Here is a 13482-nt window from a genome sequence, read left to right as displayed (position 1 = left end):
CACTGCCCCACATAGCATCCTTTCTCTTTTTTCACATGAACTCACTGCAGCCAGCACTGGTCGGTCCAGATCTGAGAGATTATCAAAGAGATTCTGCAATTTTGTCACTTAACATTGATCCTGGCCCACTGCGAGTTTTAATTCAGCTTCTCCATCAGCCCTCTGCTTCATGGTGGTCAGTGTTGTCATATCATCCATGCAATGGGCGAGTGTTGCTCTCCACACTTAAGTCCCTTCGCCTAAAACCCACAGTGAAGCTCTAATAAGAAGTTCTACGAGAGAAGATGGACACCTTACCATCATCCTTCCATCCAACCATTCAGTCCATTGTAAATTCAAAGTGTACTTCAATATTTTGGAAATATTCACCGTTTACTGTTCTCTTAAATATATTCCAAAGTTTCCCAAACTGTGGTACTAGTACTAAACATTTGTGAAATCCAGATAAACTATGTGGAGAATTTACTTTTCCATCTTTACTGACTGACTTTGATGCAAGATGAAGCTGACATGGTAAAGGCACTGAAAAAACAGAGAGTTCGGGATTTTGAAAGGTTGTTTTAAAAAGTTTCTTGTTTCTACGACAACCTCTGAGGTACTACGCTGACAGAAATCTGGGTTTCAACTGGATTTCGAGGACTCTCCGGATGTTTGCCCAGATGTCTGACAGAACAGAAACACTGAATCAGTCATCTCTCAGGGTTGTCTTTGAATTATAAAAGTTACCAGTTTAAAACTAGTAATGAAAAATCCAAACTGCTGATAAACTCTCACTACTGGAAAAGGTTTTTTTGAGTGTCAGAGTTTCCTCAAGGCAAACGGACAGACGGTCATTAGCAGACGGCTGCAGGTGCTTCAGGTTTTAATGTCTTCATTTTTCATTTCACTCAAACTCTGAAGGCTGAGCTCTGTCAGAGAAACACAGAGGAGTTCCAAAGCGCACTGAGGACAAACCTGTCATGTGAAGAGGCCAGATCAAACCCTACATAGAGTTAGGCTTCTTGTCACTGATCAGATAGATTAAATATTATTTTGATGACACAAAGTCGTCACTATGACGACAGAGCAGCACTGGCAGTTTTCAGAAAGAAGCAGCCTCCTGTCCCCTGCCCTTATCTGGAGGTTTCGCATGAAAATGTGCAGTTTGACAGTTTCTTTAGCTTCACATTCAGCTCTTGGGTTGGTTAACTCTCAGGAGGTTCTGCTGCTGCTAGATAAACAGAATAACAGCTCCGCAGCTCCACCATCAGGTCAGGAACTAAATGTCAAACCTTATCTGTTGTCTTAAATTTAACAGCTGACCTTCCTGTGTCCTGGGTTTTCTCTCTTTATTTGTCAATGACTTCACAAGCTGTTCAGATCTGTTCAGCTTGTTTACCTGCAGTCTAATATGAAACATTGGACTGCAAACTTCCCGCAAACTCCACCTGTGACAGGAAAGTAACAGAACATCTGATTGGAATGAATGCAATCCATAAAATGACTGCTTTTGTACAAAAGATGGGTAGATTCCCATTAGCTCGTGCCTTTTTTTTAAGTCTAATTGATTTCACATGACTGAAGTTGTTCGATGCATATTTGCATGAACAGGCATGAAGAGGTTTAACGGTAAATACACTACTCACAATAACGTAATGAGTGTTTTTCCTATTTGGTGTGAATTTGATTGAAACATGTAAAAGTTCACCTCAATATTAATTATGAATGAGAAGTAACACCATTTTCATGAAATTGATATTGGGGGGGGAATAACAAAAACGGACCATCTATTGCAGGTATTGCCACCATTTGCTTGACGGCGAGGTCTCATGCTCCTCACTAGCGTCATGATGTTGCTCTGGGGCATTCCGCTCTGCCACAAGTGCTACATGCAGTTCTACCAGGTCACTTGGTCCAGTCTCGGCTTCAGCTGCCCCAGACGTGCTCTATGAAGTTCAGGTCAGGGGGCATAGCTGGCCGTACCAAAGGAGGAACTCTCACTTCCTGAAGTCCAGCTATGACAATTCTGGTGCCACGTAGTAGAGCGTTATCATCCATGAACAGAATGCCGGCGGTGAACTGGTGGAATTGGAGAATGACGATGATGACGATGATGGGTTCTATGACTAAAGAACGCGCAGTGACTGGGCCATGTACTGACAGGCATCTGACTGGTGATGCCTGTCCAGACTGTTGTTCCTCCCCCACCAAAGTGAACCCTGGGGATCATGTTGACCTCAGCCTTATCCAGAAGCATTGATGATCATCATTCCTGTGGGTAACCCAACACCCATCAGTGAAAAGGACAGTAGATATTGCTGTATTGTCCAGGTCACATAGTCTTGTACTGCAAACGTTCACTGCGGTGTCTTGGTGTCAGTGGAGGCACTTGCAACAGTCGTCTGGCATTCAAGTCAAAGTGGTGGAGTCGGTTGTGAATGGTCTGTCTGGAAACCCAAGTACCCGTCACATCTGATAAACGGGCCTTCAGCTGTGTGCCACCTCTGAGTGCAGAGGTCCTTAGGGACTGGTCATGGTTGCAGCACGTCACTGCTAGGTCAGTCACAAACTCTGCCAGTTGTTCTGTGTCTTGATGTAAGTCTGCTGATGACACTTTGAGACAAGTTCACCTGCAACATCTGACTGCCTCCTACCAACCCGAAGGCGTGCTGTTGCCAGGTGTTGCTGCTCGTTTTGATCAGTGACGTTGTGTTCATGGCTATTTGAATGATGAGCTAGGAATGACCTTTTGGCCAAATCAACTTTTTAAAACCACAGAATGTTGAAATTGTACACAATTATGCGGAAAATGCGTCTACCACCCCAATACGATTGCCTCCTTATTCCAAAAATCTGTGAAGTGAAACAAACACTGTAAACAACATTGCAATATCCTTTACCTATTGTGAGTAGTGTAGATTTTATATCTATGAATTAGGACTAATTGTGACACATTCTCTTTGTTTTATGAATTTTTCCTTTCGTCTTAAAATGAGTATTAATTTCTCTATTCATTCACGTCTCCCATTTTCTTAAGATTGGGTTCCTTTCTGAACTGGTTGCTTTAAACCCCTTCAAGATTTTCTATTTTGTTTTGTTTTGTCTGAGTTGAGCAAACAGATGAGAGCTGAAGAACTCTTGTTGTCGACATATTTTACTGTTACAACAGGGGGTTAAGGATTTTCTAACAACAAAAATGTATCTTGTCTTTTTGTGTTGTTTTTTTTTTATAACAGAGCCTTCAAATTTCACCTCAATAAACTCTTCATATTTCACAACCATAATCTGGAAAGATTACCATCAATATCCTATTGGTTTTTTAGAACTTTTAGTGTTTGAAATATTTCCTGTTTTTCTTAAATTAAAAACCGTCACATAAAAATCACACCTTTCTAAAAAATGTTTGCGTCACGATTTCCGTCTCTGGTTTTCCTTGAATAAAATCAAAGTTGTATCCAAAGGTTCATTTACATCCATATTTTGGCTCCAATTCTCCAACAGAAGAATTCTTAACACTAAAATGGCCTCCTTGACGTCAAAGTGACCTGTACTAGGAGCTGCTTTCATTCAGTCACTTCAGCTCTGGGTGGGAGGAGTTGAACAGACTACGGTACGCGTTTACTTCCTGTGAGCCAAGGTTAACCGGGACCGAGCTGGAAACGTGCATCTATTCACGCCGCCCACGTTGGAGCTGAAGGCTCACACCGGCACCCTTTTGTCTCTGACTGGAGCAGCCTTGGGACTCTGAATGAGCGCTTTTCTTCCTCCGGGTAGCATCACTCTGAAAAGCAGATGATTCATCTGGATTGCAGCAAACCAAAACTTTCAGATGAAAAGAAGTGAGTCAGTCAGAGCTGGAAGTCAAGGCTCCTGCTCAGGCACGCGGAGAGACACACAGCCACTCTCCATCAGTGTCTCTCAGAACTTTTATTTCCCATGCATAGTTTGGACAAGAGTGTAGTGGAGTTGGGAACAAATCAAAGTTATGGAAATAAAAGTGTTGACATTCATTGTGATTTTACAGACATCAACGGAATCCTTATTAGAACATAAAAATAAGGATTCTGTGAGGTGAAATCTTTCAAGAAGTCCTTCAAGGAGAGCGCATTCAGGCGGGAAAAGTGCTGCAAAACATAAATACAAAACAAAAGAGGAGCCAAAACATCAGCACATTTTTATACAACACAGTGCAACAAAACGGGGGCACCTTCACAAGACTCCGCTCAGGTTTCAGTCCCAATCCATCCAGTTTACCTCAGAAACGAGGCGCGAAATGTCAAAACTTCACAGCAGATCAAACTCGTTAGGTGCAGTTTTACAGAATCTCGGGATTTCAGGAGAGAAGCGGGAAAATTGCACCGGAAACCTGTCATTGACAACAAGTAAGGCAAGAATCCAGAAAACACGCAGACAGTGAAGAAAACTTCGCTCATAGTGAGGCATTTGCTTCAGAACAGGTGCTTATGGTTCCTCTTAGTTCTCAGGGACTCCTATTCAACCCAGGGATCTTTTTATTCAGTATGCTGCATCAGGTTCAAAGATCTTGATAGAAACTGTTGTGAAATTAAAGAAAGTATGGGTATCTTTTAGTAGAGAGATGTATGAACTGCCCTAAAGTATTCCCAAAGCACAGTGAGTGGGAACCATCAGGATTCAGAGAGATGAGCTCCTGCCCACCGTGAGGTCCATCACTCTTCAGAAAGATGGTTTGTACGCTGTTTTGAAAAAAATTCAGGCGGAAAGGTTCAGAAAAGTAACTTCCTGGAAAAACAAAAGGCTGGAAACTGGCTCTTCCTTATTTTTGGAAAAGGTCCTGTTGGCATCCCCTTGAAATAACACCACCAAACTCTAGGTGGCAAGATAGCTTCTGTTTGGACAGATAAACCCAGGGACCCTTTTCAAAAGTAACTTCAGAGTTTTCAATGTTTCTTTCAATCGGAATTGTAGTTGATTAGGATTTGGGGTTGAGAGAGTAGTCAAGCTACAAATTTGACACAGAATAATGAATCACAATCAAAAACTGAGTAAACATAGGGGGGTGTAAAGCTAAATCTACACGACCACGATGCTTCCATCGAGCGCCAAGGTTCACATGTTTTGACATTACCTTTAACAGATAAAGGAAACGGTACCAAAACAACGCTACATTCCCAGTTTTTCAACCATGACTGAAACAGTTGGAAGAAGTGAAGCTCAACCTGTTGATTTTTTGTGATGTGCAATTTATAAAAAGGAAAAATGTTGCAGTTTGGGATTTTGGACATGAAACTGAGTAACTAAGTCTCACGCAAACATAACTTGAGCAAACAAAACCATTCTCCTTAAACAAAATTTGATCAAGCTTAAGGGAACAAACGGAAACCCGGGTGCTAAGTGGCTCTGCCTCTAGGTGTCGCTGTATTCCACTTTTTTCACGCCAGACTAAACAGAAAATTCAGGACGCAAATACAAGAAGCTCAGACTTTAAGGAATTCCAAAAGAGAAAAGTGAAATCCTGAGAGAACATGGAACGTGACACACAAAGACAGAAGTACTGTGTGAAAAATGTGTCCAATCCTCCTCAGTTTAGGTTCTTCATCATCAGATGGAGTTGCTGGGAGGAAACAAACATGGGCCTTCAGAAATCACCATCAACGACACAAACAGAAATGTGAGAAAGATCAGTGTGATTACTGTGAGAAGATATTACATATCTACACTTAGAAAAGTCACTTCAACATACCCCGATCCAAACACTTCCTTCTAACAGTATGAAAAATATACAAATAAAAAATACAAATACTCTCTGACACTAGGTAGGTAGTTTTTCTGTTGACATGAAATCAGCAAAGACTAAAAGATAAATATTTCACATTTTTTTCTCCCTTGTTTTTTTAAAAAGAGAAAATAAAAATTTCTGTGTACGAAAAAAGAAAAAAAAGTGTCAATTTTTGAAATATTATCCTTCAGTTATTAGTAACATGGTGATACTGAGTATCTGTTCTTCAGCTAAAAGCGTCTCTCATCAGTCAAGAAGAGCCAGTGTTCACACCAAAGCATTGTAAAGTTCTTCTCAGACAAATTATGCACAGATGATAAAAACATCAACAACAATCGAGGTTTTTTTTTCTTCCACAAAATAAATCAATCCTCTGTTCCGATCTGAAATGTAGAGTCGTCATGACAACGGTCGGGGAGGAGGCCATACTGAATGTCCGGACTCACCGAGCTGTCTGTGAGTGGTGTGACGACAGAGCGGTCCAACGGAACAAGGTCACGCACGGATGCAGAGGCAGCCTCCCTCTCAGGGCTGAACGTACAACAAGCGTTGACCCATAGGAGGAGGGGAGGTTGGTTTCTGGAAGTTTGTAACGTCACCTGCAGGTCCTGCCAGGTGAGTAACAGTCGCTCTCATGGTGAGGCTGGCACAGTGAAGAGTGGAAGGCAGAGCAGGAGGACCGTCTCTGTTCTCTTGAACTGAGAGGAAAAAAAACTAGCGAAGAGGCGGGGACTTCTGTGGCTCATTTCACGTGCTCGGCGCTGTGGGAGGAGCAATAGTATTTCTTGTGAGCGATAAACGTGGACAGACTGCTGAACTTGATGTTGCAGAGCCGACAGAAGCGCGAGTTGCCGTTCTGGATGGGTGAGATCACTGAGGTTTTTGGTAAAGGGGCAGGATGGGAGACTGCAGGTGGTGTGGTCTTCTCAAGAATGTGGGGGGACACCACCCTCTCCCTTAGGACCTCAGGCACCGGTGATACAGTCAAGGAGGGAGCCCGCAGCGGAGACACAGGGTGGGGGGAACCCGATGATGGCGATCTTCCTCCGCCTGAAGGGCTGCCATTTAACATGGGGGAGACCGGAGATGTGGTACCGCTCCTGGCCTGTCCGTTGATGCTGTCTCTATGAACTCGGGGGGTGCCTTTTGGCAGACCGGTGGGGGTTATGGATGCAGGGCTGAGGCTAGGGCTGCGGCTGGGAGCGCCAGGCTGAGGGGGAGCTTCCTTTGGAAGCTGAACTGAGACAACAAGGCCGTGAGTGGTCTTGAAGTGCTCCATTAGGTCGCAGGTGATAGGCCGGTTAGGACAGTAAGGGCACACTACCAGGGAGGAACCGGTTCCTTTGGTCCCAGCTCCTGACGAGGCGGCTATGGGGGTGCTGGTATGTAAGGGGGATGCAGCACCGGAGGCAGGTAAGGCAGAGCGATGGGGGCTGGATGACGCCCCCTGAGCCTGTGCGACCCACTCAGCAGGCTGGGCTTTGGCCTCTACAGGGTGCAGAAGGTCTGGCCGCTCCTGCCCAGGCCTGTTTTTGGGAGAGGTGGAGGCGGACCTCTTGAGCCTGTGAAGTTGCTCCAGGGTGTGGGGCTGAAGGGTGGTGGCCGGACAATAGTAGGTTTTGTGAGCCAGGTAGTTCTCAATGCTGTTGAAGCTGATGCTGCACGCGGTGCACTTGTGGTAGTCGGACAGAGGCAGCGCCGGCAGAATGCCACCCCCGCTGCTGTGCCGCGATGCCTCGCTCAGCCGGGGCCTCTTGCTCAAGTCAATGGGCCCATCTCCTTCAGGACTGGAGATCCCAGCACCACCAGGGGACATTTCTTGTTTTACTGCCAACCCCAGAACAGAGGGAGATGGAGCAGAGGCGGCAGCAGTGGCGGCTGCGGCAGCTGCTGCTGCTGCAGCAGCATTGGCCAATGCCTCAGTTCGAGCCATGTGGATCTCATACATCTTCTTCCTCTTGCGGGTGCGAATGGGCTGAGGGAGGAAGCTTGTAGAATTGGTGGCCTTTGCTGCATGCGCAGACCTGTGGTTAGTCGGGTCGTGGCGAGATGCACAGTAGAACCGTTTGTGAACAGTGTAGTTCTCATGACGACTGAAGCGGATGTTGCAGGCCTCACAGAATGTCTTGTTGGGATCATCTTCTGGATCCTCTGTGGAAGCACTGACAGGGCTCTGGCTATCTTCACTCGCTCTTTCTCCTCCTACACCTTCGCCTTCTGAGGAAGATGACACCCCCTCTTTCCCCACTGGGTTTTCAGTCTTTACCTCCACCACTGTCTTGGTGTCAGGAGCTCCACTTCCTGTTGGGACATCTGAGCCAGCAGGAGAAGCAGAGGCGGCTCTGCTTGATGCTCCGACCTGAGGAGATAAGCTTTGACTCTCACTGGAATGTGCTGTGCTTGGTGCCGTTGGAGCTGAGCCTGAAGCTTCTCCTTGGTGTCTACTGGAGCAGTAAAGCCTCTTGTGCGCATAGAAATTGTTGATGTTATTGAAGGTGATGTCGCACTCAAAGCAGGTGGCTCCTTTGTGAGGGGGCGTGGCTGTGGCTGTAGCTGCAGTTGCCCCAGATGGGAAAAAGGCTGCAGGGTTGTTCTGAACGACCGCCTGGCCCTGTTTCAAACGACTGTGGACCATCTCAGACATTTTGGCTAATATCTCGGATGCCTGAGGCAAGATGGCCACTTCAGGGTTAAACATGTATTGAGGCAAGAAGAGCGTCCCTCCAGGAACAATTGTACCTGCACCTCCCAGGTGGGCTGGACTCGAACCAGGGGTGGGACTGGTTGGTTCAGCTTTTACATTTGTGGTTGGACTCTTTGGAGAATTTGAAGTCTGGCAGGAAGAGGTACTAGTTTGCTCATCTTTGGTCTTCCTTTTTGCCTCTTGCTCCTGGTCACCATTCTCCTTGACCTCCATGTTGCGCTCCTCATTCTCTGGTTCAGACTGAGGTTCCTCTTTGATCCTCAGCTCCGTGGGAAGGGAATCTGGAGAGCTGTAGTCTCGAGGAGTAGCTGAGCCACCATTTGCACCTGGACTAGAGGATTCTGGTTTGGGTACGCAGGCCAGAGGCTCTCGTTCTTGCGGTGAAGGCTGAGGATGTTCAAAAGATGAAGGAGTGCTCTGGCGAGGTGTGGGACTCCTCTCAGCAGGAACCCTGACTTCCAGGTGGGTTCGGACATGCTGCTGCAGGTGGGCTGGAGAGTCAGAGTTGTGGCCGCAAACTTGACACTTTAGCACCACGCCAGAGTCTCCTGGGCTTAGACCTGATGAAGAGAATCTCCATTAGTGACACTCTTTCATGAGGCAAAGGGTTTCTGCTGTAGCCCTCTTCTAAGACCCACCAGTGGAAAGGGGGAGCTTAGGAAGACCTGGTCCTGGGGAGTAGACCTCACTGCGAGACCCAGGCTGGCAGACCATGTGACTGGTGACCAGGTGGCTGTAAAGGATGTCCCTCGTGGTGGAGACAAAGCCACAGCCATGACAGACTCCATTCAGGATATCTGTATGGACCTTCAGGTGACGCTCACAGTTGGCCTTTGTGGTGAAGGCGGACAGACAGATGAGACAGACGAACGGCCGTTCACCTATAAGAGAATGCAATGAGAGCTTTGTTGAACCTTCAGGCAGGGTTTCATGCTTATACCTGTCATGAATATAACTCACCACTGTGCGTGCGCATGTGAATTTCCAGAGAGCTGGCACTGGGGCAGCTCTTGTTGCACTGTGGGAAGGGGCAGATGCGCTCGTTGGGGTAGGACTCCTTGGGTTTGTCTTGTGGGGGGGAGGAGGCTGCAGCAGGCTGCTTCTGGCGGCTGGCGCAGTAGTACATAAGGTGGGCCTGCAAGTTCCTCTCACTGCGGAACCAGATCCCACAGTCCTTGCACGGAAAAATGTCCTCTGAAATTCAACAGGAAAAAAAATTAAATTTAAGACACAAAATAGGCTGTTTGTTCTGAACTCAAGCCGTCAGTTGCCTGCTATAATTGTTCAAACCCACATCAAATATCAAAACATGCTTTTGTTTGAACCTCAGTCTTTGAAAAACAAAAATTAAAAAGACAGAAAATGTCTGACTGAGGAAACTAGTCTAAAAAAAAGCTTTATTTGACATTTCCCAGAAAGCTGCTTTAGACTTTTTTTTGTTTCCCTGTGATAAAAAATTAACTGAAAAGCAGCCAAGCTCAGTAAATCCACAAAACAAAAAGTGCCAGCAGGCATTCTAGAACCTTTCAAAATTTCTCTGATATCCAATTCTTTTTCAACAAAAAGGAAAATCAGTACTTTCCTGTAGAACCCAATTCATTTCCAAGTAGCTACTGAGGCAAAAAAAGAAAAATGAAGACAGAAACTGACTGGCTACTTCATTAACCTTTGAAGGGCCCCCTTTAGAAGGGCGGAGCTTAAGCCCTAGTCACATGAACCCATATGGGAAGGTTGATCCGTATGGTTGCTGTGGGTTTCGGGTTGTCTGAGCTTGTGGAGGGTTGTAACTGCCAACTCACCCTCGTCATGAAAATGGAATGTACCATTGTCGTGCATGTGATAAGTGTAACGTGAAGTATTTTTTAGGCCAATGTAAGCAGCATGCACTAATGACGTACAGGTGATGCTGTGGTACAGTGTTTGTTCACCACACTAACTGTTAGTTATGTGTTAATACTGGCCCTTTACTGACCGCACAAATGTTGCACACGCAGGGTGTGCGTGTTGGATGCCCACACAAACATGTCCTGATTGTCTAATTTCTAACAGTCATGCTGCACCCAAGGAGCACACACTGACCATGTGCTCAGGGTTTTGCAGGGTTAAAAAAACCTTACCTACTCCTATTTGTTGTTTAAGTGTTCACTACGACTAGTCGACCTGAGACATCCAGCATGACTGTAGGAAAAATATGCTTGGAAATGTTCAACCCTAAAATTTCGTGTGGCCCCACCTGTGTGCCACGTACAATTTTGCCCATTTTTGCTTGCTGACAGCTCATATCCACCCATAAGGGCAGCTGTGAGTAAGACCTTAGTCAAAGTGGCAAGAGCACAAATTGAACTCAATGTGGACAAACAGCTACATAAAAACATCCTTCAAAACCACATACTTTTTCCAACAAAAGTTCATATTAAGCAAACTAAAAGTCAACATTTAAAAAAAAAGAGATTTTCCTAATGTAGAAGAAACCTGGGCATTTTAAGAACCAAACTCAAAATCTCAGAGACCTCTTTTGTTTTTAAAAAATGACTAAGTCCTACTACTACACAAATGTAAGAACAAGCACAGAAACACATATCAAAGTACACTTTTAAGAGTTTTAAAGATCATGTAGTACATAAACTGTGGTTATAGCAACTACTGAATCTTTGTTCAGTTATTTCATACAACAAAGTATGTCAGCTGACATGTTTTGTGTGTTTGTACATGTTTATATCATGTTGTGAGGACTCAGCTTATCATTGAACACACATTTAATGGTGTAAATAATATGCAATTTAACAAAAATAGTTTCAGAGAGTAATACCTTAAGTTAAGAAATTTAGCTGTAAAGTTTATAATTTATAATAATTTATTGTTTCATTAAAAACATGTTTGTGTGAAACGTCATAATCTCATAGAAAACTCTAGTTTCAAGTCTACTAGCAGTTAGAACTACACTGCCATCTTGTGGCCAAACAATGAATCCCCTTATTTTAAAACATTCTAGCACTGTTTAATTTATTCTAAAAAAATATATAAAATAGTGTTAAGATTTATTTCAAATTTATATTAAACAGAATTGCAAATATCTTCAGTGTATTTGAGTGGATGGATTCTGTTTACAGCTTCACTCACTGTTGACGACAGCTGTGGCCAGGATGGCCGCCATGCCGGCCTGCTGTGGGAGGAGCTGGATCTCGGAGCAGAGTGCTGCCGGGTACAGAGGTTCCTCCTTCACCTGCTTCTGAGCGACCAGGCTTAGAGGCGGAGACACGCCAGTCATTTGGGAGGATGAAGAAGACGGGGACGAAGAGCGTTGAGGGGGTGACAGGAAGGCCAGGAGTTTTTCACCATCTGCGATCTCTGCAGTCACCTTGCAGAACAACTCCTCACCTGAGAACACAACAGATAGGTTCATGGACAATCAGGGAAGCCGGGTTGTTCTTTACAGACAGCAGCACCCTTTAAAGACTCACTCTGACTGTAGATGGTGCAGTTGGCTGCTGAGGCGTCGGAGGTCAGAGGGAGGCGGCTAATCCAGCAATCTGGACTTTCACACACCAGAGTCAGACCTGAGTTCTGCAGAGAAACATGGGATCAAGACTGAATGCCTGCTGTTTCCAAAACCCTCAGTTCTCCCTGACAGGCAGGACACAGCAGGGTTCCTCGTAACAGCAGCTGCTCCCTGATGTAATCCTGGTGGTTCTGAAGGAATGCTTCATGAACCAGAGCAGAATTCTGTTTGGTTTTGTATTCATTCCACATTTAAAAGATAACAGGTTTTATATCTTCAGATTGAAGCATCCTGACCGGTGAAACTTGATGCAGCACAAATAAACAAGTAAACAAACTTCATAAACAAGGAAATTCCATCTGCAAATAAAGACACAGATGATACAGCAAAGTTCATACATCAGTCATGGATTCACCGGCAGCACTGATGCTCGCTGGCTTTAGGAGAAACTCAACTAAACCGAGAATGTGGTTTCATCAAATTCAGCGTTTGAACAATGTGTCTGAAAATGCGCGCAGTGAAACAGCTTCAGTTTATCGTCCTGCTAATGTTTCTGCAAAAAACATTTAAAGTAAAGCACAGCCCTTTGTGTGTTTAAGCGTCCAGCTTCTCTGCAGCCTGCAGATAATCACAGCCTTTAATTGCTGCCATTTCTTGAAAACAGTCGGTGCTCGGCGTACTGCTGGCGGCAAACGCGAGCTTCTGAAAGGAGCCGCCGGCAAAAGGCCACAATTACAAGCAGAGGAGGAAATGAGGGGAGCACGGGCCGAACAAAAGCAAAATAAAAAAGAGGAGGAATGAAAGAGGAAGAGAAAGAGCAGGAGAAGAAAAGCAGAAAGATCTGATGAGGTTGGCGAGCGTTATTGAGCCGGCCGACGTAATGAGATCTATGGCGGATACGCGGCACAAAGAGAGTCCACATGTGGAGGTATGAAAGAGAAGATGCTCCTCAAACTCCTCCTCTTCTCCTTCAAACCTCCACAAACTGATCAGATCATTTTAAAAGGGTTTGCCTGCAAAACACACATGTGGTCTGAACATTTTCTGCAGCCATTTCTGCACCACATCAGAGTCCAGAAAAACAATCAGTCCAAAAATAAACTCTTCCAAAACTTTTATTTCACAAGAACAACAAGAAAAGGGGGAAAACGTTGTCATTTCTTCTGTTTAGATTTGATCTGATTTAAAGAGAACCTATACTTTGCTTTCAGTTACAGTTTTCTTCTTGTTTTTTTTAATCAAAATTCTTTTACAGGAAATCTAATTTTGCTGGAATACAAAGTGAAATTTAGCTTGTAAGCATTTTATTTAGATTCATTTTTTTTTCATTTCAGCTGATTTTATTTCAGTTTGTGTAAAGTCTTTCGCAGATGGATGGTTGTTTGTGCAGTGACACATTGACTTTAGTGGAACTTTGCATCATATCAGCATTAAAAGTTCACGGAAACTTCTTTATGATGTCACTTCCTGTTTGTTGCAGAATTCTTAGCATGAAGAAGCTTCACTTAAGATCAATGAAAAAATATTTTTAGACATAAAATT

At 44.6% G+C, this 13482-nt stretch overlaps 1 protein-coding gene across 3 annotated transcripts in view; it reads right to left on the bottom strand.

The window, feature by feature from the left end:
- Positions 1-3887: 3887 nt before the first annotated feature.
- The window catches only part of zfpm1 (zinc finger protein, FOG family member 1), a 91006-nt gene continuing 81411 nt past the window's right edge, over positions 3888-13482 (bottom strand). For all 3 annotated transcript variants that reach the window (XM_020704190.2, XM_011476386.3, XM_023956001.1), the window contains 5 exons: positions 11903-12005; positions 11562-11819; positions 9402-9635; positions 9080-9322; positions 3888-9001 (listed from right to left, as the gene is read on the bottom strand). In XM_020704190.2, the coding sequence (XP_020559849.1) occupies positions 6480-9001; positions 9080-9322; positions 9402-9635; positions 11562-11819; positions 11903-12005 (3360 nt within the window). In that variant the 3' untranslated portion in view covers positions 3888-6479. The remainder of the gene's footprint in view (positions 9002-9079; positions 9323-9401; positions 9636-11561; positions 11820-11902; positions 12006-13482) is intronic.

This window comes from Oryzias latipes, chromosome 6, assembly GCF_002234675.1.
Source record: "Oryzias latipes chromosome 6, ASM223467v1".
Classification (NCBI taxonomy): Eukaryota; Metazoa; Chordata; class Actinopteri; order Beloniformes; family Adrianichthyidae; genus Oryzias; species Oryzias latipes.
Note: the sequence above shows the minus strand (reverse complement) of the source record. Positions and strands in the feature narration are given on the sequence as shown.